Consider the following 20,110-nt stretch of genomic DNA (forward strand, 5'->3'; position numbering starts at 1 on the left):
CATAGTACTTTAAACAACTATAATGCTTTTTCAAAAACAACACCTCAGTTAATTCATGCAACAACTCCATGTGGTACTATAAAACCTGTTTTAGACCTGAGACTGCATGACTTATCTAGGATCATAACAACTATTATTAAGTAACAGAATCAGTTTTCAATGTGAAGACTTCCAACCAAGTCCATTATTGTTTTCCCTATAATACAGAACCTCTAATCATCTGAAATAAGTGTCCAATGAACACTGTATTATTAATCATTAGCCAACTAATGTCCAGGGCATACAAAATAAATATAAAATCTAAAAGGCCCTGGTATATTTGGTCTAACTCTAGAGTAGAATCCATAGCTTTAGACCAGCTATAAACTATGTTAAATGCCTGAAATGAAGGTATTTAAGATATTCAACAAAATTTTACTTGGGACAGGAAGAGAAGGTATACTGGTAAGAGACAGGAGTGAAAATAAGCAAGTGCCTGGTCACTGAATGCCCTGGAGTTTAGACTTTTTCCTAAATGCAATGGGAAGCTACCTAAGAGGGTAACTTTTAAGTAAAAAATAACAAGATTATATTTATAGTTTAGAAATCTCACACAGATCACACAATAGAAAAATAATTAATGAAAAACAATATTAGAAAATAGCTTTTAAATTAATATTTATTATATTTATTGAGCACCTAAACTATACAACACTGATCCAGTAGTACTGGTGTTGTGGTGGCAAGTCGTTATCATCATGATCACGGCAGCTAGCGTTCAAAGAGTATGTACCAAGCACTGTGCTAGGTACTTTATATACATTATCACATTTAATTTGTATAACCCTACAAACTGTGAACCATGCTAATTTTAAAGATTAGAAAACTGAGACATGGTTTTCTAATGATTTGCCCAAGGTCATACAGTTAAGAAATGGTGTAACCAGGATTTGACCCCATGTAGTCTGACTAAGCAGGAATTAAAGAAAGGACTAGAGGTTTAATGAGAGTAGATAAGGTTTGAAATATAAAGAGGGGTATTGAGAAATCATGATGGAAACAGCACAAGAGTGACTGCAGTATGGAAAACCCAGCTGAAGATCATGAAATTATGATGATACCAATCTTACAAGACTTTCTCAGTAGTCTGAATGCAACCAGAGAGAAGGCAGACAATTAGCTTCATGCAAGGTTGGATTTTCACCAGGCAGGAGAAAAGTTAGAAAACATGGCAAAGGAAGCTAAGGATACTGACATGAAACAGTGGACCAAAAAAATCCAGGACGGATGAGGAAAACAGTAAATTCAAAATATGGGGAAAATAAAAGAGTCTGATTTAAAGGTCTTGATGAGGTTGGGCTTCCTAGTGGCGCAGTGGTTAAGAATCCGCTTGCCAATGCAGGGGAAACGGGTTCGAGCCCTGGTCCTGGAAGATCCCACATGCCACAGAGCAACTAAGCCTGTGCGCCACAACTACTGAGCCTGAGCTCTAGAGCCCTTGAGCCACAACTACTGAGCCCGTGTGCTGCAACTACTGAAGCCCGCGTGCCTAGAGCCCATGCTCCACAACAAGAGAAGCCACCGCAATGAGAAGCCCGTGTACTGCAACAAAGAGTAGACCCCGCTCACAACTAAAGAAAGCTCACAAGCAGCAGCGAAGACCCAGCGCACCCAAAAATAAATAACTAATTAATTAATTAATTTTTTAATTAATAAAAATAAATAAATAAAGGTCTTGATGAGGTCAAAGAATTAGTCTTGCAAGTATCTAGGAAAGAAATCTAGAAAGACAAGAAGTTCCCTTCAGAGAGTAGAATTTATGATTTCAGAGATGAAACTATTGCTTTAACCAGGCTGTATGATACAGCCACAGAGTAAATGGCAGATGCAGAATACTGATGGTCTCTGGAAATTAAATCAAGGAATTCAGAGGTCAGAGCATACAGCTCAAAGAAAAAAGGACCTACATACAAGGATTATATATAGCTAATTTCAAACGCTCATATGTTAGAGGGAATAACCAAAGAAATAAATTGGCAATAATTTTATATATTAAGTCAAAACACAAAAAATTCTATAATACAACTTCAAAATAAGATCTATGTATTTTTAAGTGTTCCTGGTAGATACAAAATTAAAATACATAAAAGTTACATTTAGAATTTAATATCTTACTCTTCCAAGAATATCCACAGGTAACTTAGAGTTGAGCAACACTGGTTTCACTTTATCACCAGACAGAAATCCATTCACTGGGCTTAAACTATCAAAAATTGCATCATATTTGGCCTTATCTTCAGACTATAATACAAAAAAGATCAAAGTTAAATAATGGTGAAAGAAATTTAACTGGAGTTTTAAAAATCGAGTCCTCAAAGAATAGACAACATTTTTAAAACTATCATTTAAAAAACATTTTTTACTTTCATCAAAATATATTATAGTAAATAATAATTTAAAAGTTACTCCACTCAAAAGTCTAGAATCCCCTCCATCCCTTTTGTAGCTGGAATACTATCTTTGCCTTTCTAGTGTTAGCTTAAAATCAAAAGATTTTAGTGATCAAAGGGCTTTGAGAAGAGCATCTAGGCCAACCCTCTCACTCAAACAGATCCAAAGCAAAACAGTAACTTTTATAAGAACACACAGCTAGTTAGTGACATTCTATGACTTTCTAAACATGGTATTTAGTTACATTTCAAACTCAAACAAATTAAAAAAAAAAAAAAGGAAATCACTGCCACAGAAATAGACAGCAAGTTTCCCCCATTTTTCCCAAAGCAAGATTTCTTTTTATCAATAACAAGGTACTTTCTAAAATCCCAGAAAGTTATTTTTATAATATAAAAAACTATTGTTCATGATTTTCCAAGCCAAGCCCAGATCCTTACACTTTTTAAAGTTAATAGCATACAAGCACACACAGGCATACAAACCAAAATGGTTTTCTGACAAAACTGTACACATCTATTACAGGTTATTCGATCTGCTATATTCTATTTTAAAATTACGATTTTTAAAATTTGATAAGATAGCTATAACCATTTTGGTGCCTCCAAATAACTGTAATGCAAAATACCCATTTTAGAAAAAGATTTCATAAAGAAGTGTTTTAGAGCCATAAAGAGAATTAGTTAAGTAGAACTTTTCAAACAAGAAATTGTACCAGTGGGGTAAACTACCTATTCATCAAATATTTTAGTTAATACAAGATTATGAGATCACCATTTTTAGTTTACACTATAACAGAAATGAGATTAAGCCAAAACTAACTGTCATAAAATGACTGACAGAGCTGTAACATCCCTCAAGCAATTTCTAGTACCAGTATTTCCTCCACAGTAAAGTCTAATACAGACTGCAATATATTTTGGAAGTAGGGGGAAAGGATTATGTAGGTAGGAAGTAAAGTGAAGTAAAAGAGAGAACAGTTACAAAGTTTACTTACTTTTACAGCCCATGGGAGCTCAGCTGCAGAAGTTCTGCTGATTAGCAGAGGACTACTGGTATCATGCTAAAAAGGAAAATATAGCACATGAAGGGCTGAAATCCTCACGTCAATAAACAATGAAGAGAAAATAATCTTTGGATTTAAAAATACTCAGACAAAATGTTGGATCTCAGTGCACAAAGGACACTATTTTACATTAACTCTATTAGACCTTCATCTGAGTACAAATGAAACAAAAACTGAGTAAGCTGAGTTAATGGAGCTAACTAAATGAATAAATGACTAAATGACTAAATGACTGTGGAGCACTAAATAAAACATGTAAGTCTTATAGAAGAAATCCTGTTACAACCGAAATCAAGATAAAGATATCTGAATGTAACAAAAATATTTATGGCCCTGTTAACTGATCACTTTTTCCCTACACTATTTAAGGAAAGCTGACTGGAACAAGAACTCAACTTAAGACTTCTAAGTTACAACTACCTGAACCTATCAACACCATGTCCAAGTTATTATGTTTATTTGCTTGTAGAGACAGATGAATATGTTTGAAAATTTTTTATAATAGTATAGTTAGGCAACAAATCCCTAAATTAACCCTGACTCCACAACTAAACTTCAAAGTACAGAAATTCTCAAAACTGAAGTTAAATTCATAATACTCAGACCAAATACTAAAATACTGAATTTAAAAACAAGCAAGAAGAGCCGTGAAACTTCTGAAAAAAAGCAGTACGGTGGGGAGGACTAGCCCTATCAGATATGAATTACCAAATGTGATAATTGAAACAATGTGACACCAGCATATGGATAAACAGATCAATGGGTATGAACAGAAAAAATCCAGAAAAAAAACAAAATACATATGAGAATTCAGCACATGATTGAGGTGGCATTGCAAATCGGTATGGAAAAGATTGATTATTCAATCAACTGTATTAAGTCTAAAAGGTAGCCATCTTGAAGAAACATAAATTTGAATCCATATGCATACCTTACATCAGGACTAATGTAAATGTGAACAAAGAAACCATTAAAAAACTTAAATCCTAATAATTCATTTACATTAAAAACAATGACTTCTTTATGGAAAAAGAAATCACCAGAAAGTCAAAAGACAAATGGCAAACTGGGAAAAAATATTTGCAACTCATATAGACAAAGAACTGTTTCCCTAATATATAAAAAGCCTCTAGAATTCAATAAGAAAAGACAAACAACCAAAGAAAAATGGACAAAGGTTACAAACAGACATTTCACATAAAGGCAATGTAAATGGCTCATAAGCATGAGAAAAACTACTCAACTTCACTCCATAAAACCAAAAGGACGAATTAAAACTACACTTATATTGCATTTGTCACCTATCAAACTGCCAAGGACCAAAAGTTTGACAACAGTATGTTAGCAGAAGTACACTCAACCAATTGCTGGTGGGACTGTGAACTAATACAACCACTATGGAAGACAAGTAGATATTATATGTGAAAATTACAATGCACAAACTTTTGAAACAGCAATTCCAGTTCTGAGAAGTTACACATATATTTCTGCACATGCAAAGTGACACAGATTCAAGGTTATTATTCACTGCAGCATGTTTTAAATAATAAAAGACTGGAAGCAAGCTAAAAGCCTACCAATAGGAAGTTAAATAAATTAAGGTAAACAGAAGCATGGAAATACTATCCAGCTGTAAAAAAGAATGAGGAAGCTTTTATGTAAAGATTTCCGAAACATATCAAGTTATTTAAAAAGGCATAGAATCATGTGTATAGTATGCTACAATTAATGTAAACTGAGGATATAGGTATTTATATGTCTTTATATACACATATAATAACTGGAAGATACACAAGAAACTAATAACAACAGCAGCCATAAGAAAGAAAATTGGGTAGCTGAGTGATAGGGGTTGAGGGAAAATTTTTTCAATATAGTAAATTTTAATTTTCAAATCATGTGATATCATTTTTTAAAATACAATTTAAATTTAAAAGCATTTCTTACAAATCTTGGTGGAGGAACAGCCAGGTTCAAACTACTCAGTGAAACCTCCAATCCATTCTGGGCACATGCCACAAGATGCAAAGCAACAAAGAATTCCTGAGAAAGAAAAGTATGAATGTTAAGAGCATGATCTATCTAACCATTCATCCATCCATCCATCTATCTACACACATACCTTTAATCTGAAAATATAAAACAATTCAAAACTACTCCAAGATTTTTATGTTGCAGCGAATATAACAGCACATTTGCTTGAAAAACACTTGCTCTAAAATCAAGGAGAGATCCATGTACAAAGATATTCCTAATATTATAAATAGCAAAAAAAATTAATATAAATGGGAAAATAAATAAACTGATATACTGATAAATATATATATTTGGAAATATACCAAAATTAATAATCATGTTTCAAAGAATATTTAATGATGTTAAAGGATTTTTATAATTTAAGTGAGAAAAAGAATCTTGAGAAAAAGTCTAGAAGAAAATTGCACATAGAAGAAAATAAATAAAAGGTTATCAAAAGGCATCTCTGGATTTAAGATTATAAATTTTAACACTAGACCAATCATTCAAGTGACTCAGTCACTGTTATTCCAGAAAAGCTACAAAGAATAACTATGCAACATCTAAAACAATTATATAACTGCTTGACTTCAAAATATTTGTAAATCTCTCCCAAAGGTCCTTGGGTTTTTGGCATTTGAAGCCTCGGTCCAAAATTTAATTAGTGGAATGACACTGAAGCAACTTGTTTTCAGCTGTTCTGAGTTAAAATCAGGTCTGAGAATAAGCATAACAAAACCCTTTACTCCAGTTATGATTACTTGCAACTTGTCAATACTCCAGTACAGTTGCCGATGCAATCAACCCTTTACTGCTTTTCTCACATCTGTTCTCACCTACAACCTTCTTACTCAATACTTAACCTATTCCTGGAAACTTGCACGTTGTCTGTTTACATAATACCTTGCCTTCACTAATAAATTTCTGGAAAAAATACTATTTCAAGATCACCCCTTCTCTTTTCATTCACCACACAAGCTTCTATGCAATCTGATTTCAACTCCTACCATTAGCTAGAGAAACAACTGCCTATGTCACAAATAAACTCCTAGCTACCAAATACAACAGACTCTAAAATTTAAAAAAAGCTTCATCCTACTTGTTCTTCTTTTTTTTTGGCTGCAATGGGTCTTCATTGCTGTGCGTGAGCTTTCTCTAGTTGCGGCGAGCAGGGGCTACTCTTCATTGCGGTGCGCGGGCTTCTCATTGCAGTGTCTTCTCTTGCTTTAGAGCACGGGCTATAGGCGCACACGCTTCAGCAGTTGTGGCGCGTGGGCTCAGTAGTTGTGTCACATGGGCTCAGTAGTTTTGGCTCCCAGGCTCTAGAGTGCAGGCTCAGCAGTTTTGGTACACAGGCTTAGCTGCTCCGCAGCATGTGGGCTCTTCCCGGACCAGGGCTCGAACCCATGTCCCCTGCATTGGCAGGCAGATTCTTAACCACTGCGCCACAAGGGAAACATCCCCTACTTGTTGTTTTTGCAGCCTGGACAGTATGATCCTCCCTGAAGCTCTCCTCTACCGGCATAGTTTCATAAAGCTCTCCTAGTTCTCCTCAGACCTTTCAAGTATCTTTTGTTGAAATCAATGTCTCCTCCCATCCTTTAAATGCTGAACTCTAAATAACCCTTTTTCTCTTCTCATTCTAATGAGATTCAATTACTCTTAGGTAATCAGGTCCACTCCCACAGTATGGATGGGCTCTGAAGTGAAATAGTATTGCACTGAATTCTAGTTCTGCTACTGGTTGCGAGGCCTTGGGCAAGTTTAAAAAAACTCTTTAAAAGGGGGGCTAGGGCTTCCCTGGTGGCGCAGTGGTTGACAGTCTGCCTGCCAATGTAGGGGACACGGGTTTGTGCCCTGGTCCGGGAGGATCCCACATGCCGCAGAGTGGCTGGGCCCGTGAGCCATGGCCGCTGGGCCTGCGCGTCTGGAGCCTGTGCTCCGCAACGGGGAGAGGCCACAGCAGTGAGAGGCCCGCGTACCGCAAAAAATAATAATAATAAAAATAAATAAATAAAAGGGGGGCTAATATCTACCTTGCAATGTATTATAAGGAACAAAATTAAAACCACACTATAGGAAGAAAACTATCATTTTTGGCACATAGAAACTCAGTAAGTATTGGTTTATTTTCTTAATTTCATATGTTAATTCAAAAATCTATTCCTCCAATGCAAACATCAAAGTTTATAACAGCAGATCCATAAATCCAGCCACCTGGATATAACAAAGACAACTCAAACTAAACATCCAGAGTCTAGGAACAGCAGTGAAGAATTTATTTTACTGTAAGTTCATGAAGGTAGGCACCACATCCTGTCATGTTCACCTCTGCATTGCTAAAACCTGGCTCAAAACAGGTACTCAACAAATATGTGCTGACCGAGTACAAAGCACCCTGGATGCCCATGCGAATTTAGTTTTCCAATGTCTCCAATGTACCAAACTGGCCCTTCTGCCCAGGGGTCCAATGGGGACCACAATCTAACCTTGGAATCTTAAATAAGAGACTGGGTATTCTGACCCCCTCATCTAATTTTTCCTATCCCTTTTCTGAGTTAGCTTCAGCTATCCCCATAGGGAAAATTAGCTTTGAGTAGTAGTGCTCAGCCAATGTATTAGCATGTAGCAAGCTTTGAAGTTAATCCTGTAGAACTCTGAAATCCATCTCCAAAAAGGAGAACTTTAAAGTTCTCTGATGGTGTCCAATGCCCACAACCACTTTCACATATTTCTGGTCTAAGGTGTACTTCTGGCTTGTAAACCATTTTCTGGTTTATATGTCAGAGATAAGACCTAGACCAGAATACACTGTACTCAGGTTTGATTAGCCAAGAGCTTCCCTTCAAACGCACAGTACCATCTTAACACATGAATAATAAAATCCACTTTTGGACTTCCCTGGTGGCGCAGTGGTTAAGAATCTGCCTGCCAATGCAATGCAAGGGACACGGGTTCGAGCCCTGGTCCAGAAAGATCCCACATGCCACGGAGCAACTGAGCCCGTGAGCCACAACTACCAAGCCTGCACTCTAGAGCCCGCGAGCCACAACTACTGAGCCCGCGTGCCACAACTACTGAAGCCCGCGTGCCTAGAGCTCGTGCTCCGCAACGAGAAGCCACTGCAATGAGACGCCTGCGCACCGCAATGAAGAGTAGCCCCTGCTCGCCGCAACTAGAGAAAGCCCGCACACAGCAACGAACACCCAACACAGCCAAAAATAAATAAATAAATAAATAAATAAATAAATAAATAAATTTAAAGAAAAATAATAAAATAAAATCCACTTTTATTTATAACCCTGTACACATAAGAAACTTAATTAATAAGATACAAAGAGCAAAGTCTCCCTGAATAACTAAGAAAAATAAATCCCATGTTATTGCCTGAATGTGTCCCCCCAAATTCATATATTGAAATTCAAAATCCCAAAAATAATGGTAGAACCATTAGGAGGTAGAGCCTCTGGAAAGTGCAAAAACCATCAGGATGGAGCCCTCATGAATGGGATAAGTGCCTTACAAAAAAGCATTCAGAGAAATCGCTAGCACATTCTGCCATGTAAGAATAAAGAAGTCACAACCTAGAAGAAAGCTCTCACTAGAACCATGCTGGCACCCTATCTCAGACTTCTAGACTCCAGAACTGTGAGCAATAAATTTATGCTGTTTACAAGCCAACCAGTTTGTGATATTTCCTTACAGCAGCCCAAACATACTACAACACTCCAGGAGAACTAAATGTCACCAAACTAACACTAACCTTTGGGAATTAGGTATTTTAATGCCTACTGATTGGAAATATTTTCACTGTTACAACACTTGCCCTCACAAAACCCTCATTTTGGTAAAAACCAACTTTTAGTTTAAAAATACAAAAAATTGCTGGCTATTTTTTATTCTGAATCCCTCAAAAATTTTTCATGTCAATCTCTGAATCTTACTTGTTTGTTCAGGATACCTTTGCCATCTGTGTCAGCTAAATCCCAGATCTGAAATTTAGAAAAAAAAAAGTATCAATCTATATTTTAACAAAAATCACCTTAAAGATAAATGAAATCCCTGCAATTTACAACCTCATGCTCTTTGGTAGTCAGATTTAAGAATCATAGAATTAAAAGTGGAAAGAAACCTTAAAGATCACTTAGTGCAAAGACACACAAAGATACTAAGGTCCAGTGAGGTTAAGTGACTCACTCAAGAACATCCAAGGCATCAGGGAAAGAACTGAAGACCATATTCTAACTTCCAGTCCAATGACTTTTTTATTAACCCAGGTTCTAACTCCAAGTCCAATACTCTTTCTACTAGAACATGCTACCTTGATTTTAGATCCTTATTAAGATGATACTCTTTCTTATGGGTAAGCTAAAATAGTTAATGTTTATTTGTGAATAATTAAATTATTAATAATGATTATTTTTCAGGGTTTGAATACATACCAATATCATATATAAGGATTTGTAAGGAGATCAAGCCAAGAGAGGGACTTTTCCACCTCTTTGTGCTCCTTCCTAAGCCTCTCATCCCCTACTCTATTTACCACATATTAAACACAGAGACAGTTCTAATAGAGGAAGTAGGGAAAGAGCCAATTCTGAGTGGGTGGCAAGGTTCCCAGTCTGCATTGTTTCTCCCCACACCACTCAAATGTACTATTACTTCCTCATTTCATCCTACTAAAAAGTAATTTGTTTTCTAAAAATCTGAAAAACACCTTATTTTTCAAGAGGGTAAATCACTACACCAGAAATTCCCTCCACTACATTACTGTAACTGCTTCCATAACTTCTAAGTTTCTTAATGGTTATCTTTCTGAATTTGCACCAAATTTATCTACACTAATAAATATTCATTATATCTAGTTACAATGAACAAATACTACCTTTCCAAGTATCAGGTCTGGAAGTCCTGATTTTTTCAGGAATACAGCAGCATCAGAAGCCAATACCCTTCCAGTATTGCCCGTATCAACCTGAAAAGATACAAACCATAAGCTGACAACAAACATAAAGACAAAATTATGATTATTTACCTGCCTTTCTCCCTGTAATTTGGGAACTGACTTTTTCAAACAGGGAACAGAAATCCTTTGACTAACAAAGGCCATGGAATATTGGAGACCCACATGAAAAGAGTACCATCTAGACAGCACTGTCAATCTACAAAGTGTTTTTTTTATCATGCCCATTACACACATGATAAAACTGAAGCTCAGGGAATTCCCTGGCAGTCCAGTGGCTAGGACTCAGTGTTTTCACTGCCAGGGCCCAGGTTCAATCCCTGGTCAGGGAACATAGATCCCACAAGCCACAGAGTGTGGCCAAATTAAAAAACAAAAACAAACAAGAAAACAAAAAACAAAAAACAAAACCCCTGAAGCTCAGAGGAAGTAGAACAGATTAGTGGAGTCATAACATTAATACATGTCTTCTGATTCCAAGTCTTCTATAGCTGCCATTTAAATTCCAATAAACTTAAATGGCAATAGAGGAAAAGGGCAATAGTTCCTGGAGAGGTCTTCTGAATAAAAGGGAATAGCTGCACAGTTATCTGGTTTTTTTCAAATATCTTTAAATAATTAAATTCTGCTTTTATACTTACTCTTAAGAAACTGCAACACTTTTTTAAAAAATTAAAGCAATATCAGTTCTAAAACCAGCAGTGACTGCCTTATAAACTTAAAGAAATTTTAAAAACTGCTAAGTTCCTAAAGCACATTAAGGGAAACACATCATTTTAACTGATGGGGACTTTCCTTTAAGACAGAATGAGGTCACCAAGAACAAAAAAACAGCTCAAAAAAAATAACGACTCTCACTTCCGTAGAGATTTCCTAAACTAAAGTTCTATTTGTAAAAATGAAAAGTAAATTTTTAAAAGTCATGGGAATAGTAACATGATACGAGGGTATTTGTGAGCTAGCTGTTTTTCCACTTTAGTTAAAAGATTGTTTGCTAAAACATATACAAAGCATTCCAGACAGACCAATCCCAGCAAAGAAGCAAAAGAGAAATCCTTTCTTTCAAGTGCTAGAACATGGGATAAATCAGGCACTCAGCAAAAAGCAAAGAATTGCCCAACCCAAATTTGGGGTAACAAGGTGGTACAGAAAGGGTTGGGAACTCTGCCTCTAGAATTCTCCACAACTCAATTTCTTTGCCTACCCCTTGACCAGGGTGGGATAAAAAAGGAACAACTACCCCCGCATAGCCTAGAAACAGAGGCACTGAGGGGAAAGGGAAACCCGGAGCAAGCTCTTATGACATATTTATGTGGTGTATTCCATAAATAATTTTACTATCTTCCATTCTTTTGGTTATTATAATAATTAAACAGAGCCATTTAGTCTTTGTCATCTACAGGCAGTTTCTGTTGTACTCTGATGCCTGCCTAAAGGCTCTGCCATAAGCTAAAGGCCACAATCTGTGTTGTTAACAAAGAAAGACAGTCTCAGAGCCTCATGGAAAGTACGATACCACTATCTGAACTATTAACACTTCAAAATATAGACTTTTGGATAAAGACTTCTGGGCTGACATCACTTAGACAATTTTCAGACTGTACTGGTAGACCAAGTCAAAATTCCAGGACTCTGCATTCTGGAAGTAGATATATCTCTTGAAAGCAGACTCCTGCCTGACCCAAGAGGCAGAAGAACAAGAATTAAGTACACAGGGCTGAATGAAGTGTTAAGGAAAATTCAATTATGATTATTTATGTGGAATATTGTTGGTATTATTTTTACTATTCTATTTTCTAATGGATATGTGGAAAAGCCCTTTCTTACTCTATATCCATCCCTCAATTTAGTAGGCTCTGCTTTTGTAAACTGAATGAAACAGTTTTCAATGGTATTTGATTCTCACTGACCCTTCAGAAATCAAAAACAAATCCTTTAACTGAATGTCCTTACTTTGTATGGCCATATAGTTATCAAATAAGTTAAATAACAATTTATTCTCCTTTTTATCAGGTTATAGTTGAGTAAACCAATTGTACAAAAACAAGGCCATATTTGAGAATGATTCTCTTTTATTCAGATAGAACAAGCCGCTATTAAGGATCAGGGATTGCCTTTATGTACAACCAATGTCTACAAAGGCCTGCAGGAAGACTGGCCTGCAACATGGTTTGTAAGATCCCAGTCACTCAAGCAGTAAAGCGAGGTCACTTAGCAGGCTAGAAAACTTAGCAGACATGGGAAACCTCAAGATGAGGTAAATGCACTCAAATTTATACTGCATGTGAAATATGAAGAAGAGAATTTCTAAAGTTTGGATCCTAGCCTTAAAAGAGAAGAATAAATATTGTACTTTAAAAAGTACAATCTGAGATTCTTTAGAAATTTCAAGCAGAAATTAATCAGCTGGCCTTAGAAGTTGTTAAATAGTAAGTGTGTGGCTTTAGATTTGCAAGTCACACAAGGAGACCTACAGTGGTTCATTAACACTTGCTGCAATATGTAGATTACCCAGTTTCTTTGTATAAGGAGACCGGCCTTTTCTGTAATTGTGATCACAAGGTGAAGAGATTATCAAGAAAAATGATCTGGTATTTGGAAATGGGCAAATAAGACTGTCTACACTTTCAGGAGATTAGATAATCTGATCTATGGTTTGCACCTCTGACTTTCTATCAACTCGGCTACTTTACACTCTGTAGGGGTAGAGGTTAAATTATATAAACCTGATAGCAACGCAAATGATTCCTATCCATACCAATGAAATTAACTTTCTCTGATAGAGAATATAAATCTCTGTAACTCATATTCCCATTTTTACATCTCACTGGTTCTCCCAATAATTAATGAGTTGAAAAAAATCCTTGACACACGTTCATTTTATATATTTGTATGAGAGTCATGGTTTTAACTTCATGAAAATTAAACTTTAATAAGTCTTAAAAACAACATAGAAGTCATTTCTATTTAGCTTATAAATTAATTTGGATGTTTATATCTGGATGAATATATCTAATGCCACATGGATTTTTAAGATAGATATTTAAGACAATTAAGTGTTTGGGCTTAATTATCTTTCCTTCATTTTTCTGGGAGCTTGTTAAAAGCATTAATCAAAGCAGGAGATTAAAGCACAAGAAAATGAAAACAAGAAGTGTCAAACTTATTCAGCTGGATGGTAATCTGCATATATACAATCAGAAGTTGAAAGTATATTCTATGTTCAATCTAAGAAGACAAAGAAACAAACATCTTACCTGTCTATAGTATTTTTCATATAGAGGATTCCCACTTGATAACTAAAATAAATAAATAATTAGAAATTAAATGATATTCAATGACTTCTATTAATATATTTGTATTCATCCAACAGATATATGAAATAAAGATAAATACGATTAAAATATCCTTGATTTCAAAAAGTTTGGTATTGTTTCTTTCTGGGGGCAGGAGGGGAAATTGAATAAAGGCAGCCACATGGATTACCAAGAATCAGGAAGACAAGAAATAAAACAAGAATTTTAAAATTATTTTTGACATCAGAACTCTCTTCCTCATATAAAATTTTACTCAGAAACCCAACATATAACAAATTAGGGGTGAAATGATTTGGTTAAAGACGAATTGAAAAGTCCAAAGCCTTAAGCATTCATCCTCTACCCAAGTGCCCAAGGTACCTCAAAAACCACTTCAGTAAAATAATCAAATGAATACACATACTAATGAACAAAAAGATGATATTGATATCAGATCTGAAATGCCTGCAGGAAGGGAGTGCTATTCAATTCATACCACAGTTCAAAGGGTTCCTTGGTCAGCTGATGAACAGATATATTATCTCATCTGAAAGGCAGCTTAGGAGTATCAATATTTGAAGGCTCAGGTTCGCCTGTACATGAATGTGAAGAGTGTTTGGGAACCAGGAAGCAAGTCCAGGAAGACTTCATAGGGTTGACATCAGTACAGAAATTTGAGGTGTAAGGGAGAAGGGGAGAGGGTGATTCTATACAAAGGTAACAGCATGCAAAAATGCATGCAATCAACAGAAATCTCAGTTATGTTTGAAGAGAACAGTAAGGAGTTCTGAATGGTGATAAGGATTACAGATAAGATTATAAAGTGTTATAGAAGACAACTTGTTCAACTGCCATGCTAAAAGTAAAGAAAACAAGGATGGAAAAGGGGACAGTTCAAGAGCCATTAACTGCCCAGTTGTTTGGTCAAACACCAGTCTACGTGTTACTATAAAGGTATTTTTTTAAGATGTGATTAACATTTAAAGCCATAAACTTTGAGTAAGGGAGATTATCCTCTATAATGTAGGTAGGCCTCATCCAGCCAGTTGAAAGCCCTAAGAGAGAAATGACTGAGGTCCCCCAAAGGAAGAAGGAATTCTGCCTCCAGAACACCTTCAGACTCAGCTGCAACATCAACTCTTCCCTAGGTCTCCAGCCTGCCCTGTGGATTTAGGACTTGCCAGCCTCCACAATCACATGAGCCAATTCCTTAAAATTAATCAATCAGTGTGTGTGTGTGTCTGTGTCTGTCCTGCTGGTTCTGTTTTTCTGGAAAACCCTAATACACCTAGTCTTAGAGAGGTTGCTTGTCCAAGCTTTTAAATGGTGGAGACTGGACTTAAATGCAGGACTGTCTCACTCTAAGCTCCATCCTCTTTCACATTACCATGCTGTTTCCCATATGCCCTGGTTTGCTCAGGACAGTACAATCTGTTGTCTCAGCATCCCATCCAGTTTACCACTTTTCTCAGATTTCTCACTTCTTAAATGAACTATTTTTTATTAATCACTACACTAAAATAAACCAGGATGAATTTAGTACACCTCTACTATATACATCTAACTTCTGGCCAAGCTAGTAGTGTCTAAGTGCTCTAACCACTGAACAAGTGATGAAATTGTAAAGAGGACTAACAGTAATTCCACTTTTTTCCTGACTCTTTACAGATAAAACATAACTAACACCTTTTCAAGGACACCATGCAAAAGACGCAGTGAAAAGTATCCTCAGACACAAGCAACCATGGACAGGTAACTCCTTATATCCGTTCAAGACTCTGCAAGAAATATTTTACACTGGTGCTTCTGCTGGCTCCTGGGCTACTGACTGATGTGCCAGTCAGTACAGTGACATGTGCAATGACCTGCAAGATCCATCAGGCCACTAGCCGGCCAAGTAAGTGAGAAATTACAGGTTAGGTGCAAATGAAGTCTGTGTGAGGAGTCAACAGTCTAAAAACTCGAGGTGGTTTTGTCATTTATTGCATGGTATAATTCTACAACTGTTTGTTTATTTTGTTGTTTGACAATCTTTTTTTCTTTTTTTTATCCAGTAAACCCTTTCAGGAACAATGAGCTAAAGAGAAGAAATTATATGTTTAATACAAGATTAAGTACTAAATTTTCATTTCTCTAGAAAATGGATAGACAGACAATTTGCATAAAAATTTTAAGGCTACTTCTATTTATCATAGAGCTACAGTGGCATCACTGTTAATGAGTTAGCTGCAAATGCCAAAATTTACAAATGTTTTCACATATCCCTGGTTTAAATTTTAAGTATAAAAATGGTATTGAAAACAAAAAAATACTTAAACATGGCAATATGTGTTCCCTACTTGCAACCTGTCATCAGATTTTAAAGGCTGGAATCTTTGAAAGACTGACTTTATAGATCCAACCTAAGTGTCTCAGTATTGAATCTTTTTGAAAACAAGTCCTCTAATGACTGGTTGAATATTGTTCAAAATCAGTGGGAAATTTTTAATCAAAGATTAAAGTTAATGAATAAACCCCCCCACAAAAAAACTTCAGCTATTGAAGCTTTTAGCAAATATCAATTATTAGAAAGAAAGTTTGCCAAGGCATTGAAACATATCCTCAAAAGCAAGGGAAGTACTAAACAAATTAAATGATGGGAGTTCAAACAGAATACAAGAATTAATTTTGAAATTCTATCATTATACTTTGTAATGAATTCTAGAAGTCCCGTCAAAAGTCTTCCTGTTTTTAACTGGATAAATGTATATTCTGTACTGGAATGACATGAAATTACAGAGAGCCTATGATTTCACAGCAACTAAATTTAGTGGAACATGTAAAATAATCATAAATAGGGACAAATTATATGACAAGATTTGTCTTATTAAAAATTTGTCAAAGAGTACCTTTAATAGAGGCAAAAAGACAATGCCTGTGAAAATACTGGGGCTGATAAATTTACAGTTTTCAGTAAGAAAAAAATTAGAATTAACAATATTCTCCATTTAGTAAAATTGTTCCTGAGGTAGCCAGGTAGTTCACAACATATAGAGAGAGTATGTTAGCAATTAAGAAGAGCACTGTTGGGAATTTCCTGTAGGTCCAGTGCTAAGTTAGGACTTGGTGCTTTCACTGCCGTAAGCCCAGGTTCAGTCCCTGGTCGGGGAACTAAGATCCCACAGGCCAAGCAGCATGGCCAAAAAATATATATATATAGCACTGGTTACAGAGAAGAGTCAACTGTAAGGGTTAACAACTACACACCATAAAATAACTTTGAAAAATGCTGCAGATAATTTTATGAAAAAAATTAAAACTAGTTAAACTACATTGGAAAATAATGACATTGTTCAGAAAAGTATTACTGACACAACATTATAGACAGATATGTCCAAGAAGTGGACAAAAAATGACTATTACCCAGAATAACTATTCTGCTTTTGTTTTTAAATATTCTCATAATCAATGTAAAGACTTTATTTTGTTGTACTATAGAACAAATATTTTATAAAATTTTATTTTTGAAAACAGAACTATTTTACTGATCTACCAATGTAATAAAACCATTTTGATGGCCAAAAAAAAAGTCAAAAAACATATAAAACTTTAAATATTTGTAATGTCCCTTTCATTCTCAAACATGTCCCAGTTTGAATAAAAACTTACATATTCACCCTACTCCCAGAGAAGGGTATAAATACTTTGCTAGAGAAAGCAAATGAAATACATTCCATCAATAACAAAGAGTTATTTAAAGACAATTTAGTTGAATTTTTAGTACCCAGAAAAATATTCATAAATAGTAAGAAATTCTGAACTCCAAACTGTACCTGATTAATCATCACATTATAGACTCACTAGTTACTACATAAATACATTTGAGAAGGCATTAGCTCACTAAGTGACTAAGTAAGTACAGCCTGTGCTAATTAACTATACTAATACGATACAGCTAAGTGAGAATGGAAAAAGCCATCCAAATTGCCAATTTACTCTTCAAGTAAGATGATCAAAGAGTGTGTTTGGTGTATCTTGGTAAAATTGGCTTTTTTTTTAAACTGAAATATGATCATTTCAGGTTAAAAAACATCACACGTACACAACACACATAATGAATGCACAGAGAAAAAATTTTGAGAGGCATAGCTAAAATGGTAACAGTAATTATCTCTGTATAATGGAATTATAAATGATTTTTTTTTTTTTTTTTTTTTTTTTTGCGGTACACGGGCCTCTCACTGTTGTGGCTTCTCCCGTTGCGGAGCACAGGCTCCGGACGCGCAGGCTCAGCGGCCATGGCTCACGGGCCCAGCCGCTCCGCGGCATGTGGGATCTTCCCGGACCAGGGCACGAACCCGTGTCCCCTGCATCGGCAGGCGGACTCTCAACCACTGCGCCACCAGGGAAGCCCTATAAATGATTTTTACATTCTTCTTTATACTACTCTGTGTTCTCTGAAAATGTTTTTTATAATAAGCACTTTCTACTTTTATAATTAGAATAAAACGATAAAACTATTTTCAGTTTGGGGAAAAATGTAAAAATCTGAAAATCTGACATCAGTATGCAAAGTTACATATAAATTTTTAGTAACTAATTTCTAAAGGAAAACTTTTAAACTAAAGTTATCAAAATCAAAATCTGACTTTTAAAATTCTAACACTATTATAATTTAAAGCAATTATTTATTCATTGGCTAGATCATAAACACCTATCAGTTGTCATAAGGTAAAATATTCATAAATGTAAGAAGAATTCCTTCTAAAGAGTCAATAGCTATTTATTACTACTCTGAAAAAAATGTTAAGTGCTTGAAAATAAGAGATGTTGGAATGCCAATATAGTTTTATAAAAAAAAAACACTCACATTTTGGTATCAGGCCTAAATTCAAAGCCCATTCCACTACTTCTTAGGTGTATGATCTTGAACAACTTATTTCACCTCTTTGCAAAGCCTGCATCCTTATCTGTAAAGTGCTAACAACACCTATTCTTCATAGGTTTTGCATGAGTTAAATTAATTGAATTAAAAAGAGATGGCTAATTGTTCCCTAATATCCTTTACTCTCTTCTTTCTTTAGTAATAATACCCCTAAATCTTACTCGAACATATTGGACATCTACCTAAAGCTATATTTCTCATACTCTCTTGCAATCCCAGTTCCCCTCAATGAAATGTGAAAGGAAATAATGTGCCCAACTCCCAGGTTCTGCACCTACAGGAGAATGCGTTCTACCTCACGGTCCTTCTTCCAGCTGTCCAGAAGGCAGATTTGGTGGTGAAACATGGAGCAGCTACCCAGACTGAGAGATGGCAAACATGGTTGAGAACAAAAGAGCAATAGAGAAAAGGGCTTAGGTCTCTGACACTATCATGAAGCTGCCATATCAGCCCTATACCACTTATCTTACTTGGGCAGATACTTGAGAGAGATAAATTCTCTCTTGTTTAAGCCACTGTGATCCTAACTAATGCAGTGAAAACCAAAAAAAGAAAAGAAAAGGGTGAGGCTGCTATTTTTATTAAGAAAAAATCAAGTATAACAAATTTTACTAAGGAGACTTCCCTGGCGGTCTAGTGGTTAAGACTCTTGTGCTTCCAACGCAAAGTGAGGGTTCAGTCCCTGGTCGGGGAACTAAGATGCTACATGCCTGCCACAGGGTAGAAAAATTTTTTTTACCAAGAAAAAAAGTTATACCATCCTAAGGTCTCGTAGGTTGTATCATATTCCTCAATCATTTATTCTCCTCTTACAAGAGTATTAACAATCCTGCCTGTTGCCATGTGACTTGTAGTGCCTCTCTGTGGATACCCTACTGTTGGCTTGGCCATGTGACTTACTTTGGCCAATGAAATATGAGAACGTTCCAGTTCCAAGTAGAAGCTTTAAGAGCTATTGTGTGTTTCCACCAGCTCTTGCTCTTTTCTCTCTGCCAAGAGAACAGTAAGTCACAAATAGGGGGTGCTCCTTCGGCCTGGATCCTGAAATGAAAAAGAATCGTGGAGTAGAACCATAGGTGATTACTAGGGAACCTATAATGAGAGCAGTAAACAAACCTTTGTTATTATAAGCTACTCATATTTTGGGTTGTTTCTTAGTGCAGCATAATCTAGCAAAAGTTAACACATAGGTAATCTAACACCAAAGTATACCAGGTAGTGGTGGGGGGGGGAGAAAGAAGAGGTCCTGCTTATTAGGGAAATTCACAGGTTAATAAACAAGTATCAAGAGTTGCTTCACATGAAACTTTTAGTTTCATGTTAGCAGGGGTTATGTGGTGAGAGGAGGTGCTGGATTATATGACTTTGAGAGTCTATGATTCTATAGTGCACAAAATGAACTGAAACTTTAAATA

The 20,110-nt window shown here is 35.8% G+C and overlaps 1 protein-coding gene across 1 annotated transcript in view; it reads right to left on the reverse strand.

The window, feature by feature from the left end:
• EPS15 (epidermal growth factor receptor pathway substrate 15) overlaps positions 1-20,110 on the reverse strand; it is a 170,222-nt gene that overhangs the window by 113,975 nt on the left and 36,137 nt on the right. Inside the window, exons 2-7 of the mRNA XM_082613362.1 lie at positions 13,733-13,774; positions 10,398-10,487; positions 9,457-9,504; positions 5,444-5,539; positions 3,428-3,493; positions 2,155-2,280 (exon numbers count right to left, since the gene is read on the reverse strand). Coding sequence (XP_082469488.1) covers positions 2,155-2,280; positions 3,428-3,493; positions 5,444-5,539; positions 9,457-9,504; positions 10,398-10,487; positions 13,733-13,774 — 468 coding nt within the window. The remainder of the gene's footprint in view (positions 1-2,154; positions 2,281-3,427; positions 3,494-5,443; positions 5,540-9,456; positions 9,505-10,397; positions 10,488-13,732; positions 13,775-20,110) is intronic.

This window comes from Mesoplodon mirus, assembly GCF_964341445.2.
Source record: "Mesoplodon mirus genome assembly, chromosome: 3".
In the NCBI taxonomy this organism is placed as follows: domain Eukaryota; kingdom Metazoa; phylum Chordata; class Mammalia; order Artiodactyla; family Ziphiidae; genus Mesoplodon; species Mesoplodon mirus.